The sequence below is a fragment of the Heptranchias perlo genome, chromosome 7 (assembly GCF_035084215.1).
Source record: "Heptranchias perlo isolate sHepPer1 chromosome 7, sHepPer1.hap1, whole genome shotgun sequence".
Classification (NCBI taxonomy): Eukaryota; Metazoa; Chordata; class Chondrichthyes; order Hexanchiformes; family Hexanchidae; genus Heptranchias; species Heptranchias perlo.
This window is the reverse complement of record NC_090331.1, coordinates 39,702,384-39,722,661: the sequence shown is the minus strand read 5'-3', so window position 1 is coordinate 39,722,661 and position 20,278 is coordinate 39,702,384. Positions and strand designations below refer to the sequence as shown.

At 41.2% G+C, this 20,278-nt stretch overlaps 1 protein-coding gene across 6 annotated transcripts in view; it reads right to left on the bottom strand.

Moving 5' to 3' along the window:
• Positions 1-20,278, bottom strand: part of LOC137323640 (growth factor receptor-bound protein 14-like) — a 248,495-nt gene that overhangs the window by 177,321 nt on the left and 50,896 nt on the right. For all 6 annotated transcript variants that reach the window (XM_067987366.1, XM_067987364.1, XM_067987362.1 and 3 more), the window contains exon 3: positions 17,756-17,885. In XM_067987366.1, coding sequence (XP_067843467.1) covers positions 17,756-17,885 — 130 coding nt within the window. The remainder of the gene's footprint in view (positions 1-17,755; positions 17,886-20,278) is intronic.

The window sequence follows — 20,278 nt, the reverse complement described above, 5'->3', positions numbered from 1 at the left end:
AGGGTCTCTTTAAGGACCATTGGTTAAGGTACATGTGCAGCCTCTGAGCGAAGCCCCTTAGTTGCACATGCAGAAGGCCCAACACCCTTTTCAGGCACACTTGGAAAGCCACCTTTACCAATATGGTGGTGGCTCCAATGTAGGCGCAGATAGGGCACAAGACGTTGCGCTCTAAATTGGTCCTTTTTGCCCCCATTTTCCACTTGTTAAATAGGCAAGAGGACCAAATTCTCCACCAGTGACTCCTTGGGCATTCAGAAATCCTGCCACTCTTACAGTACTCTGTCCTGATGCCTGGAGATGAAATTCTTCACTCAAGCAACAATGCATCTGTCACTTGTGTTATGCATTTGTGCACAGTTGTTTGACTGAGCTTAATGGTGTCCCCTAGAGCAGACCGGAATGGCCCCATAGCATAATAACAAAGGCTGGGCCGGCTCTTTATATTTTGATATGGTGTAAAATATGTACAGAAAGAGATGTCATTATCCAAATTGGTTTTCCCTCTATATAGCTTGTTTTAACAAATGGCTTCTGTTTTTATGGGACCCAAGACTACTGTGAGATTTTCACTGTGTAAGCATTGTGCTGAGATCACCTAATTTAGGCACATTTTACTATTGCATGGTAATACAATGTATTGCAGGTTGATATGACTAACTGAAGGTATAAATGTTAAATAGCATGTCTAAATATTCACCTATTTTTAGTGCAATGGTCACAAATCTGTATTAATAAAATATACGTTTCACAGCTATTTAAACTCAGATAAGAAAATAGACAAGTTACCCTTTCTCACTATTCCTCTTTCTTTTGGCTTTGAAATTGCTGGCAACAGTGATAATGACCTTTGCTGGCACCCACAAGAGATTTGAAACAAACTGGTATTAGATGCATATCGCTGAGCAAATTCTAAAAAGCTGTGCCCTCTTTAAAAAGGGGAGGATTCAAACGTGAAGAACTGCAAAAGAACACAGATTTTTTTTAGCTACAGGAAAAGAGTATTAGGCCAACGAGTCTGTTCTGAGAAAGAATGAACAATAGGAGACTATGCAATAGGTCTCAATTAAAACAGTGAGGATGTAGGAAGGAGGGAATGCATGTTGGACGCTTATTTGCAGCTTGGGGTGAAATGTTAGAATGTACAGCACAGAAACAGGCCATTTGGGCCAACAGCTCCATGCCGGTGTTTATTCTCCTCCCTCTCTACTTTATCTAACCCCATCAGCATATCCTTCTATTCCTTTCTCCCTCATGTGTTTATCTAGATCTTCCTTAGAGGAGTATTGACCATAATAATATTAATAAAAGACAGAGACAAGAAACGTTGAGATAAATTTGAAGGCTAGAAATGAAAGAGTGATAATGACTCACAACAAACTCTTTCTTGTATCCTGTACAGCAGTGCAAAAGACTGTTAGTAGAATCTCCCAGAAATGGGAGCAGTATTGAAATCTTGGGCAGACTTTAGCTTTACGGAGAGAAGCAAGACCTGCTGCTTAGGGGCAAAGAAATGTTAAGCACAAAAGAGAAAAAAAGTTTTATAAGTCAGCTTTAGCAATGGAAGGACTACAGGAATGAGGCCAAGAATATCAATAGATGAAGGGCAAGAGTTGGGCTGATTGTTAGAACAAAGGTTCTAGTGATTTGATAGAAGTGTTTAAAATTATGATGGAATGGGACAGAGTAGATAGAAACAGACTGTTTCCAGTGATTGAGGGGCTTAGAACAAAAGGGAGAAAGATATAAGATTAAACACAAGAGAATTGAGAGAGAGAGCAGGAAAAACACTTTCTTTTACACAAAGGGATGTGTGTTTCTGAAATACACTACTGGAGTTAGCGATTGAAACAGAGAATATATCAATATTTAAGAATAAGTTAGATAGGTGGTTGAAGGAAAGGGGGATAATGGGATACAGGAACAGGATAGGCACTTGGAATTTGGACTATTGCTTGTATGGGAGATAAACACCAACATGAATTGGTTAGGCCAAAGGCCCGGTTGCATGTTGTAATTTCTAGTTTATACAAAGGTAAGGAGGTTAAAACTGTTGGTAAGACATGAGCAATGTAAAGAAAGTATATTATTAAACAATTAAAAGAAACAAGATTTTAGATGCCTTATTGAATAGTATGGAGGAAATCAAAATGTTGTGATCCAGCCTTTTGCACTGCAATAGGACTAGAAGTTGTGATTACTAAACATAGGAACATAGGAACAGGAGGAGGCCATTCAGCCCCTCGTGCCTGCTCCGTCATTTGATAAGATCATGGCTGATCTGTGATCTAACTCCATATACCTGCCTTTGGCCCATATCCCTTAATACCTTTGGTTGCCAAAAACCTATCTATCTCACATTTAAATTTAGCAATTGAGCTAGTATCAATTGCCGTTTGCGGAAGAGAGTTCCAAACTTCTACCACCCTTTGTGTGTAGAAATGTTTTCTAATCTCATTCCTGAAAGGTCTGGCTCCCTACTCCTAGAATCCCCAAACAGCAGAAATAATTTCTCTCTATCCACCCTATCTGTTCCCCTTAATATCTTATAAACTTCAATCAGATCACCCCTTAACCTTCGAAACTCTAGAGAACGCAACCCCAATTTGTGTAATCTCTCCTCTTAACTTAACCCTTGAAGTCCGGGTATCATTCTAGTACACCTACGCTGCACTCCCTCCAAGGCCAATATGTCCTTCCGAAGGTGCGGTGCCCAGAACTGCTCACAGTACTCCAGGTGCGATAGATATGCTATCTGAAGGAAGTTGATGAATGCACTATACGTAGGAAGAACAGAATGGGAGCGAGGAAAGAAAGGGTGGGAAGAAACCACCCTGGTGAATACCCAACCTAGTGGAAAAAGAATAAGATGAGCAATGAGCGAGAGCACAAAATGATTTAGGCAGATACTAGATGATTAAGAACATACACCAGGAATTTCCTCAGGCCTTCTCCTGCTCCACTTCAGTAGAAATTTGGCATAAACAAGGTTCCTGCCAAAGTTATGGCCACGGAGTGGGGGAAGCTCAATGAATTACCCAGCGATAATTTTAGAGGAATGACACAAGAAGGCAATTTCTTTCGAAGGGGAGAGATACAAAAGGGTCCAGAGGGGCAATTTTTTCACTCAAAGGGTGGTGAGTGTCTGGAACGAGCTGTGAGAGGCAGGTACAATTTTGTCTTTTAAAAAGCATTTGGACAGTTACATGGGTAAGATGGGTATAGAGGGATATGGGCCAAGTGCAGGCAATTGGGACTAGCTTAGTGGTACAAACTGGGCGACATGGACATGTTGGGCTGAAGGGCCTGTTTCCATGTTGTAAACTTCTATGATTCTATGATCTCAGATCCTATTAAAACCATTAGCATTGTCCAAGGAAATAAGATGTTTGACCAAAGTGTTCAAGTACAGAGTTCCAGAGGTGTGTAACACAGGGAAAAAGATTACCAGTGGTACAGCATGCCACAGGTATACTGGCAATCATGGATTAAGCCAAAACTTAAGGTAATGATAATGTCAGGGTTATCAGGAACTTCCGCAAGTTTAGAAAAGGAAAGAAGGAAACAAAGAAAGAACAAATGAACTTGCATTTATATAGTACCTTTCACATCCTTAAGATGTCCTAAGCCACTTCACAGCCAATGAATTATTTTAGAAGTGTTGCCATTGTTACTAAATGAGCAAAGTACCAATGCAAGGGCAATTGGGCAGCAGTTAGAAGAGTAGGAGAGATTACCCTTCTTAGGGATACGATGAACACTAGTACATTTCCAATTAAGATGGATAAACTGGGATTGACAGTAAAAACAGCTTTGAGAAGCAGAAGGAACAGTTTCTTGGAGTGGTGGAAAGATAGCAGTTGACACTTCTTTGCAGTAAAGTTACTTTTAACTCTAATAGTGGATTTATAGAAGTTACAAGCAGAAAGAGCATTGCTTCAGAATAATTGAGACACCAGGTCCAGTAGGTAGAATTTTTACAAGAAACAGCAGAACAGGCATAACTGAACCAAAATGTAGTGACAGATGTAATACAAGATGAAAAGTGAGGTATAAAGAACATCAGTATTTCACTGGCGCAGAAAAAGAGGTAAAGAAAAAAGGATACTTGTAAAAAAAAGGCACTAAATTGGGAGTACAAGAAACAAGGTACTGGTTTGAAATGAAATGCATCAAGTCCACTAAACCTTAATTTGTTCTTAATTCACTTTCTTCTCTAGGCTGGCATTAAGTTTTTAAATCACTAAAAAATCTTTTCAGTTGTATTCAGTCCAGCTTGGGCGAATGCCACCTGACCCATCTCGAGTCCTGGATAAGCTGCAATTTCCTCCAGGAAGACTAAAGCCATCATTTTCAGGCACCGCCATAAATTCTCTCGCCAACAATTCCATCCCCCTCCTTGGCCACTGTCTTATGCTGAACCAGACTGTTCACAACCTCGATATCCAATTTGACCTTGAGCCAAGCCATGTCCCTTCCATCACAAAGACCGCCTACTTCCACCGCCTTAACAATCGCCTATCTCTGCCCTGCCACAGCTTATCTGTGGCCAAAACTTTCATCAATGCTTTTGTTACCTCAGACTCGACTATTTCAATGCTCTCCTGGCCGGCCTCCCATCTTCCATTCTCCTTAAACTTGAGCTTATCCAAAACTCTGCTACCCGTATCCTAATCCACACGAAGTCCCATTCACCAACACCTCGTGCTTGGTGACCTACATGGGTTCCCGGTCCACCAACTCCATTTTAAAATTCTTATCTTAAGTGTTCAAATATCTCCATGGCCTTGCCCCTCCCTTTCTCTGTAACCTCCTCCAGCCCTACAATCCTCCAAGAACTCGGTGTTCCTCCAACTCTGGCCTCTTATCCATCGCCCACTCTCTTCGCCCCATCATTGGCAACCATGCCTTCAGCCATCAAGGCCCTAAGCTCTGGAATTCCCTCCATTAACCTCTCAGCCTCCCCACCTCTCTCTCCCTTCCTTTAGGACCCTTCTTAAAACCTACACTTTTGGCCACTGTTGCTTACAGCTCCTTTGGCTCGGTGTCAATTTGCATCTGATTACGCTCCTGTGTAGCATCTTGGGATATTTTCCTACTTGGAAGACACTATATAAATGCAAGTTATCATTGTTGTTGTTGATTGGTCACACGTTAAGAAATGGAACCATTAGGGGTAAAAGGCTTTTCTGTGCTGTGATTTTATTGAGGTTTTTGTGACATTATTAAAGTCAAAAGTAGAGGTTTATGGGATTCAGTCTAAATATGGGTCTGAAGAGAGGCTCTTAACATTCTGTATGCAATGATTCACTGTTCAGAAACAATGGAGGTAAGTTTAACCTAACCCGCCCGGCAAGAAACTGACTGAATTGAATTAGCCGTCTGTTTTATTTTCTATTAAAGTCAATCCCGTCCAATCCGATCCCATCCATTTCCTGCCGGGCGGGTTAGGTTTAAATTACCCCAATAAGTAATATGCCCCTTCTCTTGTCAAAAAATATAAGCTCATTTACAAATAAAAATGAATATAGATGAGAATGTAAAAATCTAAAACAAAATGTTCTAAAATAATAGCACACCATCTCTCCTTGTTCAACTGTATTCAAACAGAACACTTCCATAATTGAAGTGAAACAGATTCCTTCTTTGACACAAAAATTTATTAACTCTTGCATGTTAACTGTTATCACTAAAATATCTTCCTATGTCATCTAGACTCAGTTGGTAACAATCTCACCTCCGAGTTGTGGGCTCAAGTTTCACCCCAAGACATCAGCACAAAATGTAAAGAGTACCATTGGACGATGCATTATCAGAAGTTCTCTCCCTCACAAAAGAAATTCTACAAAGGCTCTATCTGTCTGTTCTGGCAGTTTAAGTGGATCCTATGGCACTATTCAAAACAGAGCAGGGAGTTCTTCTTGCGTCCTGGCCAATATTCCTCCCTCCAACACCATCAAAAACAGATTAACTAGTCATTGATCTTATTGCAGTTTGCAAGACTGGCTTGTCACATTTACCCACATGGAAACAATAAATGAACTTCAAAGCTATCTGCTGTATGCAAGGTGCTTTGGGATATTCCTTAAAGACATGATCAGGTGCTATATTAATGCAACTTCTTTCATTCTGTGGGCAGTCAACCTTTATCTTCAGTGATTGGGCAGTACCATTGAATTTAATTAGTTAGTCACATTACAAAACACAACATTACTGCCACTGCTTATTAAAGTTACCAGGAAAATGATATCAAAGTCAATGCCCGAATCGCATTAAATCCCCAAACAGAGATACTCAACAAATATATTTTATTGACAACTCAGTTGACCAGAAGTGTCATCTGGAGCTTAAACTGGCTTTGTGGTTGTTATTTTTTTTTTTTAAATACCTCAAAAAGCCCATTTACTATTTCACTGGATGTCAGATTCATTGGATGTTCTCGCCAGGTAGGATAGTTTGATAATCTGGCAGGTGGGAATAAAGTATGACCGCCTTCGCTGTTACCCATTCTGGCACAGGCACGATGGGCCAAATGGCCTCCTTCTGTGCCATAAATTTTTCTATGTTTCACGCTCTTCTATAGCCAGCTCACCACACTGCACAGTGGCTTATCCTCTATGTTGGCCACCATTCAGGTAATAAAAGTGTTACTAAAGCTAAAAGCTCAACAAAAGTAGAATTAGCTTCCCCCCTTTTGTCCCAAGTGAGCAAAAAGCACCATTTGATGTTATTCTAAGCTATACAGACCAGAAGATCTCAACTTTGATGCACAGTTTGTGCTAAGTTAGCTGATCTTGGCCAGAGCAGCAGTTGGCGTGCAGCAATTGGCCTCAGTTTCCCAGGCTAGAGAGAGAAAAGTTCAGCAGGATTCCTGAATCCTGTCCAGTGACCCTCACAAGACTTGAGCACACTAGTGGAAATAATAATTCCAAGCCAACCATAACAGTACAACCTTCAACTTTTCGACTGCTCTTTCTGGGAATAGGTTGAGCTTAACATGTTGAAACTCTCCATCTAGTGGCCCAAACTGAGAATAGGCAAAATTCTCACATAATAGTAAACACTACAGAAATACTTCTCAATCCCCATACATAGAAGATCTGACAAATAATCCACTAAACCAATTTTCTGCTACTCCACTACATTTTTGAATAAGAAATAATATTTAACATTTTTAGAACTGCAACCAACTATGGCATAAGGTAATGATAAACTGACTTGGGCAGATTAAATAATTACCTTACTTTAAGCACTCATACTAGTTGATCATTTCTTAGGTCTGTGACCTTAAGTGACATTCTATCTTGCACTGGTGACAAACAGTACTGAAATGCAGGCAAGATAAGTATACTAACTGGATCAGAGGTTCCAAATTTTAAGTATTTCTGCCCAAATTTCAAACCCACAACAAAAAAAATGTTTGATAAACACAACTATGTAATCTGCAGGAGAATGACTTTACAGGGGAGAATTTCCTGGAAACTTGCACTATTGTAATGGCATATCTACATCATACGGCCTGTTTTACGGCATAAAAGAAAGAGGAAATTATGGTTTTAGTGACTTATGCCATTACTTACACCACGCCATAATTTCTTGGGACTTTTGTGTCACTCTGCTGGTACCCTCGCTGAAGTATTGAAAAGTTAATTATCATAGCTCCCCCCCCCCCATTAAAATCAATGATGATTGCCAATTTCACTATTAACATTTGTTTTCTCACCACTGCCACTTTGACTGGAAAATAATGGTGCTGGTGACCAATCAGCAGTGTGAATTATGGATTTAAAGGATCCATCAGCAGTGCAATTTACACAGTTAGCCTCTCTAAATGGTTTATAACTTACAGTGAAAGTATCTTGGGCATGTGGTTTTGGAAGGCACTATTGTCATTCACACACAATAATGCAGAAAGTGGTTCAACAGAGGCAGAATTCTCGCAGTCCATGCTATTAGCTAATTGGGGAAGACGTTCGAGAAGGAACTGCTAATCCATGGGCACAGAGATAGGATTTTCATCCGATCAAGCAGGTAGAATAAATTAATTTGTGGAATCAATTAGCCTTGAAAGAACATTACTCTACTGGGTACGAGTCATGTCTTACATGTATGAGATAGTATGAGAAAAATTATGAAGGTCTAAGAGATCACAGTACTGGTAAACAAGAATATTTTAATCAATACATAACAAGTCACAAGAAAGTACTGTATAGGCAAGTTTGGGATGCTTTTGTGTGGGAGGGAGTTGCAGGGGACACTTCAGAATAAGTGCATAATTATCCTGGTCACATTACATCTCTTTTTTCATATACTACACATACATTATAGATTTTTCTTCATCCACCCTCACTTGTTCCTGTCTGGAAACACTGGGCTCGATTTTGGAATCCAAGTGTGGTGCGTTGGGGGCTGGTGGGTGGGGTCTGAAAATGGGGGCAATCCCGAGCGGGTTCGGAACCTGGCTCCAACCCGCAGACTTCCGGGCTCCCCACTGACACGTCTGGGTGCGCTTGCGCGCCTCACGACTGCGGAAGTCCCACCGGCAATTAAAGCCGGAGGGATGACATTTAAGACATGTGTGATGCCTTGGAAGGCCACTTCTAAAGTATCTGTCAACCTGTTTAAGGCAGCAGGATGTTGTTCACCCTGAATCCAAACAACCGTTGTTAGGGCCTGAATGGACTCATTTGTGAGTCGTGCTTGAAGCTCAATGGAGGCTAGCCTCCTCTCCATTGCAGACATTCCTGCACTTACCTGCGACACTATCTCAGACATTTCAGCAGCTACGTGTGACACTATCTCAGACAGTTGCTCACGTCCCTGCGACACTATCTCAGAGATTCCCTCACGTACATATATTACCTTTCCACTCATGCAGGAGTTGGAGTCCTCCATCCTCTGCGCTATTGTGGATAGTGCACGTGGCACTTGTTCCAGCACCTCGCAAACGTGCTGCTGTCCCTCGATCATTATCCTTTTAAAGGATAACCCCAGGGTTCAGCATCTGCGTCCAGCTGAGCAGTGCATGAAGAGGAGTGCTCCCACCGAGGCGGACTCTTCACAGCTACCCCTGCCACCAGTGTCTGTTCGTGCTCACTCGTGTGTGGTGACTCACCAGGTGCCAACCCAACTAACTGACTACTAGAACCCACCGAGGTGTGAGTATCTGTGTTGGTAGATGGCTCGCTAAGATGTGACGGTGCATCCTCAAAAGGTAGGTTTTCTGAGGAATCGCCCTTTGCCGTCAATGCATTCGTTGAAGGGCCTGTAAGAGATGTGTCATGTTGTGATGAGCATACTGAGGTGTTCAACATAGCAATCATTGTTAATATCAATTCATATTGTGTGTGATGAATGTTAAAGTTGTATCACCAGACATTTGTGGGGTGCCAGTCTCGGCGTCCCCGACGGACAGGCACTCAAGGGTGCGGCTGATCTCCAGCGCCTCTTGCTCTGCATCTGTGAGGACCACTATTTGTTGTGGCCCCCCTCCAGTCCTCGCCCTCTCGCATGCGTTTTGCACCCTCTTCTCCTAGAAGGGGAGAAAGAACAAACGTGTGAGTGAGTGACGGTGAAGTGGCCAACCGATGAATGCATTGGTTTGGGTGAGGCTGACCATGAAAGAGGTGCATCAGAGGGTGAGTATAAGACAGAGATATCACGTTGGATGAGGATTGGGGTGAGTGGTAGTGGTGGGGTGACGAAGGGGGAGGTGAGGAAGTGCTGAGGATGAGCCTTAAGTGGGTGTGAGGAGTGATGTGATGGAGTAGAATTGGCAGTGCAGAACGAGCTGGTGGTGGGGGGGGGTGGGGCGCGATGATGTGGAAGATGGAATGCAGGAGAATCAGTAAGTGTACTCACTTTTGCTGACCTAGTTAGATCATTGAACCGTTTCCTGCACTGAATCCAGGTGCAGAAGATGTTGCTGCTGCTGGTGATCTCGTCTGCCACCTCGAGCCAGGCCTTCTTGGTGGCAGAGGCAGGGCACTTCCTCCCGTTCGCGGTGTAAAACATTTCCCTCCTCCTCCTCCTCCTCACCCTGTCCAGTAGCTTCTGCAGTCAGGCATCAATGAACCTTGGAGCAGCCTTGCCCCTGTGCTGCTCCATTGTGGTTTCTGGGTCTTTAAATAGAGCCCCTTCAGCTGACAGCCTGTGACGTGGTTTGCAGTCCGCCTGCTGTGCAGCCTTCGGACTGCAAACCCGGAAGCCGTGTTAAGTGGCACCAATTCACTTGCGATTGTGTGGGAAACGGACATATTTTATTGGTCAGGTTACCCACGCGCCCATTCACCCCCCCCCCCCCACCCCGCCCCGTTGCCATCCCGCCTCCATCCTAAGATCGGGGCCACTGTTCTTATTCTATACCACAAATGGACCCGAATATCAATACAATAGGATGAGACTGATTAAAAACACAATACAGTAACTAGTTGCTGTTTGGGGAAAATGGGAATGTAAATTAGTTAATGGTGATTAAATTGTCCTAATGTACAGCTTGTCAATGCCATCAGTGCAGAGAACAAGAGGTAAGCTGCTTTATTATCCATTTCATCAAGTGAAACGCCTATTGTTTAGGCTTCAGTGCACCACACTGTCTCTCTGATGCAACAGATGCTTCTAAGAAACTTCTGGGATTAAAGGCAACTTTGTATATGCATGTTCAAACACTACTTTGATTATGGCTACAATGTAGCCATAATCAGGGTTGATTCTTTCAAAATCCACATGAAAGTAACTGCTATATATAAATCTGTCTTTTCGTACAGATTTAAAACAGAATTGTTACATTTTTACATCTTCACATTCTTATTTTATAATGTGAAACGGACACATCCAATTATAAGCTATACATTTGCAGCTGAATGCGTTACAGATTGATCAAAGTTTGTACTGGGCTCGTCAAAGGATATATGGAAATAAAGGTATTTGGCTGTAGCTTTATTTTAGAAAGTACTTCATTTTATTGTAATATTGCTATTGAGTTCAGTGCTAATATTACGATAACAAAAAAATTGCACTGTTAGCATTACAGCTTCTGATTTGTCGCTATGCTCACTGGTATATTTTAATTAGAAAACTAGGAAATTTTTGGAATAAGTTAACAATGGCAAGAATGTTTCACAAAATGGCAAAATTTATACTGTACTGTGCCGATCTTACCGTTGCAAGAAATTGAACCGCATTATATCTCAAAACTATTGTAATGGTATATGTTGTCACTGCAGGGCAGTTTGACATCACCGCCATCAACAATTAAGTTACTGCAATGTTCTTGGCTGTTTATCTAGCCAAAGGTCTTCCTCAATGGCTAATGAAGATAAGGTACAGTCCACCCCATGAGCAACCACATCACTGCCCTATGTATGGCAGGGGTGAGCAGTTTACTGTTCAACTCACCACAGTCAAAAACAAGCCCACCTCCAACAGCAATTGTTTATTTTATTGTCAAAGGCAGAAATGTCATCGAAGACACGGGCAGACATCACTTATTTTGGTGGTGTGCAATACTTCTTAACATGTGAACATACAAATTAAGAGCAGGAGTAGGCCACTCGGCCCCTTGAGCTTGCTCTGCAATTTGATAAGATCATGGCTGATCTGATTGTGACCTCAAACTCTACTTTCCCGTCTATCTACTGTAACCTTTGACTCCCTTGTTAATCAGGAATCTATCTAACTCAGCCTTAAAGATATTCAATGACCCTGCCTCACCGCTCTCTGGGGAAGGGAGTTCCGCAGACTCATAACAATCATAGAAAAAAATTATCTTCATTTCTTTCTTAAATGGGAGACTCCTTATTTTAAAACTGTGGCCCCTAGTTCTAGTCTCTCTCACAAGGGGAAACATCCTCTCAACATGTACCCCTTCAAGTCCCCTCAGGATCTTTTTTGTTTCAATAAGATCATCTCTCATTCTTCTAAATTCCAATGTATACAGGCCCAACTTGTCCAACCTTTCCTCATAAGATAACCCCCTCATCCCAGGAATCACAGGACTGCAGCAGCAGCAGAATTGTATTCCAGCACAATCTGTAACCTCATGGCCCGGCATATTCCTCACTCGACCATTACCAACAAGCCAGGGGGTCAACCCTGGTTCAATGAGGAGTGTAAAAGAGCATACCAGGAGCAGCACCAGGCGTACCTAAAAATGAGGTGCCAACCTGGTGAAGCTACAACACAGGACTACATGCATGCTAAACCGCGGAAGCAACATGCTATAGACAGAGCTAAGCGATTCCACAACCAACGGATCAGATCAAAGCTCTGCAGTCCTGCCACATTCAGTCGTGAATGGTGGTGGACAATTAAACAACTAACGGGAGCAGGAGGCTCTGTAAACATCCCAATCCTCAATGATGGCGGAGTCCAGCACATGAGTGCAAAAGACAAGGCTGATGAGTTTGCAACCATCTTCAGCCAGAAGTGCCAAGTGGATGATCCATCTCGGCCTCCTCCTGATATCCCCACCATCACAGCAGCCAGTGTACAGCCAATTCGATTCACTCCACGTGATATCAAGAAACGGCTGAGTGCACTGGATACAGCAAAGGCTACGGGCCCCGACAGCATCCCGGCTGTAGTGATGAAGTCTTGTGCTCCAGAACTAGCTGCGCCTCTAGCCAAGCTGTTCCAGTGCAGCTACAACATTGGCATCTACCTGACAATGTGGAAAATTGCCCAGGTATGTCCTGTCCACAAAAAGCAGGACAAATCCAATCCAGCCAATTACCGCCCCATCAGTCTACTCTCAATCATCAGCAAAGTGATGGAACATGTCGTCGACAGTGCTATCAAGAGGCACTTACTCACCAATAACCTGCTCACCAATGCTCAGTTTGGGTTCCACCAGGATCACTCGGCTCCAGATCTCATTACAGCCTTGGTCCAAACATGGACAAAAGAGCTGAATTCCAGAGGTGAGGTGAGAGTGACTGCCCTTGACATCAAGGCAGCATTTGACCGAGTGTGGCACCAAGGAGCCCCAGTAAAATTGAAGTCAATGGTAATCAGGGGGAAAACTCTCCAGTGGTCGGAGTCATATCTAGCACAAAGGAAGATGGTAGTGGTTGTTGGAGGCCAATCATCTCAACTCCAGGACATTGCTGCAGGAGTTCCTCAGGGCAGTGTCCTAGGCCCAATCATCTTCAGCTGCTTCGTCAATGACCTTCCCTCCATCATAAGGTGAGAAATGGGAATGTTCGCTGATGATTGCACAGTGTTCAGTTCCATTCGCAAACCCTCAGATAATGAAATAGTCCGAGCCCGCATGCAGCAAAACCTGGACAACATCCAGGCTTGGGCTCATAAGTGGCAAGTGACATTCGCGCCAGACAAGTGCCAGGCAATGACCATTTCCAACAAGAGAGAGTCTGACCACCTCCCCTTGACATTCAATGGCATTACCATTGCCGAATCCCCCACCATCATCATCCTGGGGGTCACCATTGACATGAATCTTAACTGGACCAGCCATATAAATACTGTGGCTACAGAGCAGGTCAGAGGCTGGATATTCTGCGGCGAGTGACTCACCTCCTGACTCCCAAAAGCCTTTCCACCATCTACGAGGCACAAGTCAGGAGTGTGATGGAATACTCCTTGCCTGGATGAGTGCAGCTCCAACAACATTCAAGAAGCTCGACACCATCAAGGACAAAGCAGCCCGCTTGATTGGCACCCCATCCACCACCCTAAACATTCACTCCCTTCACCACCGGCGCACAGTGGCTGCAGTGGGTACCATCCACAGGATGCACTGCAGCAACTCGCCAAGGCTTCTTCGACAGCACCTCCCAAACCCACGACTTCTACCACCTAGAAGGACAAGAGCAGCAGGCGGATGGGAACAACACCACCTGCACGTTCCCCTCCAAGTCACACACCATCCCGACTTGGAAATATATCCAATTCATTGTCGCTGGGTCAAAATCCTGGAACTTCCTTCCTAACAGCACTGTGGGAGAACCTTCACCACACGGACTGCAGCGGTTCAAGAAGGCGGCTCACCACCACCTTCTCGAGGGCAATTAGGGATGGGCAATAAATGCTGGCCTCGCCAGCGACGCCCACATCCCATGAACGAATTTTAAAAAAGTTGAGTGAACCTTCTCTGAACTACCTCTAAAGCAATTATGTCCTTTCTTAAATAAGGAGACCAAAACTGCACACAGTATTCTAGATGTGGTCTCACCAATGCCCTGTACAACTGTAGTAAAACATCTCTATTTTTATATTCCATTCCCCTTGCAATAAAGGACAACATTCCATTTGCCTTCCTAATCACTTGCTGTACCTGCATACTAACTTTTTGTGATTCATGATTCATGTACCAGAATACCTCCGAGTTCTGTAATCACTCTCCATTTAAATAATATACTGCTTTTCTATTCCTCCTACCAAAGTGGACAAGTTCACATTTTCCCACATTATACTCCATCTGCCAAATTTTTGCCCACTCACTTAATCTTTCTATATCCCTTTGCAGACTCCTTATGTCCGCCTCATAACTTACTTTCCTACCTACCTTTGTGTCATTAGCAAATTTAGCAACCATACATTCGGTCCCTTCATCCAAGTCACTGATATGGATTGTAAATAGTTGAGGCCCAGCTCTGATCCCTGTGGCACTCCACTCGTGCCAAACTGAAAATGATCCATTTATGCTTCCTGTTAGCTAATCAATCCTTTATCCATGCTAATATGTTACTCCCTACACGACAAGCTCTTATTTTGTGTAGTAGCCTTTGATGTGGCACCTTGTCAAATGCCTTCTGGAAATCCAAGTACACCACATCCACAAGATCCCCTTCTTATGGTACACTTGCACATTATCACTTGTTACATACTTTGTAGTATGTTTTATTTGTGGAAATATTCTGTATCTCTTTTAAGCTGAATTTAAAAAATCTGGACAAGATAATAGTTTTTTTTTTAAATTACTGGATTTCAAGGAAATTACTTGTGACCTAGTTTTAGTTCTATTTTAATCAGTCCCTAAAATACACAAAGGCAAGTGGAATCGAGAATTTCCATTCAAAAAAATGATTACATACCAATTTACTTTACCTCATTCTCAGGTAACCAGTTTACATAAATTAGAAACCTGTCCAAAAGTAGATTCCTCCATGAATAGAAGGTTAATACCATTATTAGGGTTAGCTGATGGGTGTAAAGTACAGAATACTGTGAATCCAAAATGTGCAGACCATGTGGAGAAATTCACATAGCTGGTGAGCATGTGGACCAATGACTAAATCACTGGCATCCTACAATCTTATGGATTTGCCTTGTTTACATGGAGGGGTGGAATTCAAAGCAGTGACAGGGACATGGAAACAACAGCACATGCAGAGATTGTGCACAAGCAGATTTTCAAATGTGGCATAATGATTTTAAAGCAATTGACATGTCCAATCTTGAGGATGTGAAGTTCCTTTAAAGTCACATTTGTGCTTTAAATTTGGTGGCTGTGGAATTTTCTCAATATCAAAGGGAGGTGCATATGGGCCAGCAAAGTATAAATTGATTGCTGGCCGGTACATGTAGGCCAAGAGCTAGAAATAAAATAGCAGCTGATGGCAGCATGGGGAGAAACCGCCTCTTTATGTAGGCCTCTTGTGCTGCTGGAGGTACTAGCTTCACTGCCACCAGAGACAGTGGTGCTTCCAGTGTCACCATTAATGTAAATACCCCATTAAAATACAATAAACTTGAAATCCATTCAAAAGCTGGAAATCACAAATAGAACAAGTAAAGGTTCCTGTTAGATAATAATACAATCTGCTATCCAGTGCACTAAGTATTGTTCAGAGATGAGAATAGCAAAAGCCCTTATATGGTATAGCATTAAAGAAAAAGGACAAATGTTTCTGAATGTAGAAATTTTGTTTCTATATAAACGATAGATAACCAAATTCCCATCAAACCAGTGATGGCAGTTAGAAGACAACTTCTAGGCCTAGGAAAAACAAGTGCGAGAGAATAATACTCAACCTTTAAAGCTGGTTTTCAGTCATCTAAACCCTATTTATTTTTTTAATTGCCTTCCACCTCAAAGATGGAAAGGGGGAACCAGGGAGGTGGAAGCAGCAAGGCAAGGTAAACATTTTACATTCTAAAATACGTATAGAGAAGGGGTTAGAAAAAGTATAGAATATATATCTATACAACATATTAAAAGTCTTGCACTCTTCATGTCATGTAACATTTACTTGCTATAACACTTCCCTGATGACCATTTTGTCACGCTGTCCCCCACCACACTATTTCCATCACATTTGTAACATTTTTTTGTTTCATTTAAACTTCACTTTATTTTACTTGCCTTGGAGACATGAAGAAATGGTATCTTTGATGACATGAAAGAAAAAATATTTTTATTGTCCTTTGAATAGGCATGGATGAAATTAAGATACAGTGATTCATGCATTGTAGTGGGAGTGGAATGAAGGTTATATGTACTGAGAACACAAGTTCTGAAGGAAACTAATGATTGCAGGGTAGAATCATCAGGAAATTATTAGATGGGGTTAGATGACAAGTGGATAAGTCACTGATATGGAAAAGGAAGAGTGGAAATAAGAAGAGTACTGAGGAACCCTTGACACCAATATAGTTTATTCATCATTTTTGCATGTATAAGCTACTCAGTTAAGGTAACTACTGGATATAAATTAAATTTTAGTTTTTTGTTAATGAGCCTGTTATTTTGCTCATGTGTTACTTGGTTTGGAGCCTCTCATTAGATACATTTCATATCCAAACAGACTTATAAATAAAGATATGGCTCCAGAACAGGGGACATAAATATCCTTTTACAATTATTTTATATATCAATGCATAACCACATGGATTTATCTCCATTTCCTAATAAACACCAACCTCCTCTCCAATTAGAAACAAAAACTAGTAATAATTTTGGGGAATCCATAACCTAAATGATAAACATAATATGTCCCAAAAGCCAAAATTCTGCTTTTTTATTTCCGTGAGTGAGTTATTCATTGCTATTTCAACATACAAGTCACTCTCAATCATGATGTAACATCTTATTTCTTCAAATGTTCAAATACATTAGTTTTACAATAAAATAAAAATACCATTGAAGAAAATTATTGCAAGCACAATTATGTAACTACTGATACACAATTAAAATATCTCTTGCAGAGTCTATTTTTTGATTAGTTGCACAAAGCAAGCATGATCAAAAGAATATCACCTATTGTCGTAGAAGTAACAAATACAAGATTTTATTTGCACTTTGCAAAAATAGCTTTTCCGTCATTTAATCTGTGCAAGAACACAATTCCACAAAATCCAAAAATTTAACATGTCAGATTTCACAAAGTAACTTCTCCCATTAATAGTATTTTGAATGTGGTAAGACATAGTCTACCTAACAGATTTTAATATTACACACAATACTTCCAAATACTAATTATTCAAAACATGTTAATAAAGTCAAATTACTAGAAACAATGAAATTACATACTATTAAATGTGTTGTGATATTATATATATACACACACATTTTAAAAATCAGACACATGTAGTCATGATGCAGCATTAAGTACTTTTACTAGATCAACAGGATTTTGCCATAAGTCAGGATGGTGAACTTAAAAAACCTCTTTCTAAAAATTTAACACTAAATTAGGTTAAATTAAACTATTTATAATGCTTATAAATCCGATAAAAAAAGGGAATATCCACGCAAAGCCAATGCATATAGGATTAACAATATTGTACTTACCGAAGAATTGTGTTGTCTTGTCACAGGCAAAGAACTTGTGGCTAGTACTGAAGAAGTAGAACTGCATAGCTCAGGAAAAGGATTTGGAATAGATGATACAGCCAACATTTCATTCTCCACCTTTGTGTCCCTACATTAACCAAGAATAATGTACTTTTATTTTCCATACATGGCATTCAGTATTTTAAGAATAAAATATGTAAATACAGTTCATGCAACACCTAAATATCCTTATTCTTAAATTCTGAAGCAATATGCTATTATAGCACATATAGGCGTGGTCTCTCCTCACTCCTCAGACCTCTTAAAACATTGATGGGAATCTAGCATATGCAAGTGCACATCAAGTGACAAAATCATATATATGCCAATGGTTGGTATTCCACACTGACAGTGTTTTGGGGGCCCATTCTGCATTTACTGATAAAAATCAACACAGACTAAACCCTTCAGTCCCCATTCCACTCCTCTCCCAACTCCAATGGCTAATGCACCAAAACAAATCCCTTTGTTGTCTCAATGACATTCCCAGTGATAATGGTAGGGCTCGTGGCCTCTGTATACCATAGACAAAAATTCTCGTGAGAACAGGAAGACAGAAGGATCTACCCCAGTGGATTAGCCACCAATCTCACGAGCAGGACTGAGCAGGCATGGTGGTGGGAGACCAAATGGCTGCAGAAGGGGGTGGGAAATGGATGACAATGAAGGGGTATCTGGATGGCAATTCAAGGAGGAAATGGTTGTCAGTCAAAAGAGGAATGGACAGCATTGCAGAGGGAGAAATTAATTGCTTTGAAAGTGGAAAATGAATGACAAAGGGAAGGATGTTAATCAGCTTTTTCTAGTTTTCAAAGTTGTATACCTGTACAAAAAGTGACTTTCTCCTCCATGCTCTACCTACCAAAATTCTTCATTAAATTGACTATTCTCCTCCTTCACATCCCCAGAGCACCCAAATAACTCATACTGACATAGGAATTTACTTGCAATTACTATTCCCTGTGCCAACTCAAGACAGGCAATTTCCAGACCTGGATAATGGCGCACCAACTCTCCCCCCTTCCTTACAAAGAGTCCAATACTACATCCACCAAGGCATCACTCAGAAACAAGCTGTTTGGCCCAAAAAGTCCATGTTGGTGTTTATCCTCCACATGAGCAGTAGTCCTGATCACATATGCCCTTTATTCCCCTTTCCTTCAACCACCTATCTAACCCATTCTTAGTGCAGATATGGTCTCTGCTTCAATCACTAACTCTGGAGTTTACCAAGACTACTGGAGAGTGGAGTTGTGGGGAAATCAACACCATACACCTCAACATAGTGGAACATTTAACACAGCCAGAACACTAGATCTATAGAATCATATGGTTGAGATCCAACTAGGCCCACCTCACAGTTCCTCATAGTATTGCTGCCTAACCCACGAAATGAATACATTGCTGGGTTTTCCCCTCTTTGCCAGCTCAAAAGTATCTGTTGGCTCAGTTTCCATTTCCCAACACACACCCCCCACCACCCAGAGAACAAATCCTGTCATTTTTTTTGGTGTGTTTCATTTTATTTTAACTGTTCTTTTAGAATTTTTAAATGTATTCTGTAATTATCTATGATACTTCCAAATTGGAAGCAGTATTCTCTTGGTACAGAATTTGGGCCAATGGGAGAGAATCTGCACTGACTTTATTTGGAGTATCATGAGTTTCTAAGACTGCATGTACTGTTGCAACTAAAATGAAGGTTCTTGCATAGTATGACCATCTGACAATATTAACATGGCCTTCCTCAACTTTTGATTTATGTTGAAACAGCTTCTGCAACAAGAAAAAATGCTCAGAACTGAAATTTTTGTCAGCTCTTTTGATCAGTCTTGGAATATCAATAATCAAGACTCCACTCCCAAATGGCCCTCTACTATCCCCCATTTTGCAACAATGCGAGTGGGCCATATAACCACAGCTCCCTGCTTGTTTTACGCTGAATGCAGCAAGTACTTTCAGTAGGTACAATGTAACAACAACATGAAATTGCTGGAATTTGTTGCTCACCATCATAATAATAGAATAAAATACCTTTAAAATGTTCATCTTTCCCTCCTCCCATGTTATTTGAACTGGTATTTTTATATGTCAAGTGAAAGAAAATATGAATTTTCCTGTTGGCTCAGTTCCCCCATCCCAAGAACAAATTTTATCATTTTTTTGGTGTGTTTCATTTTATTTTAACTGTTCTTTTAGAATTTTTAAATGTATTCTGTAATTATCTGTGATACTATTTTTTTGTTAGACCTGATACAATATTTTCTTTCAGACATATCTGCATTCCCTGCTTGCAACTATTAAGAACATAAGAAATAGGAGCAAGATTAATGCATACAGCCCCTCGAGCCTGCTCCGCCATTCAATTAAGATCATGGCTGATCTTTTACTTCAACTTCACTTTCCTGCCCTATCCCCATATCCCTTGATTCCCTTAATGTCCAAAAATCTATCAATCTCAATCTTGAACGTAATCAATCA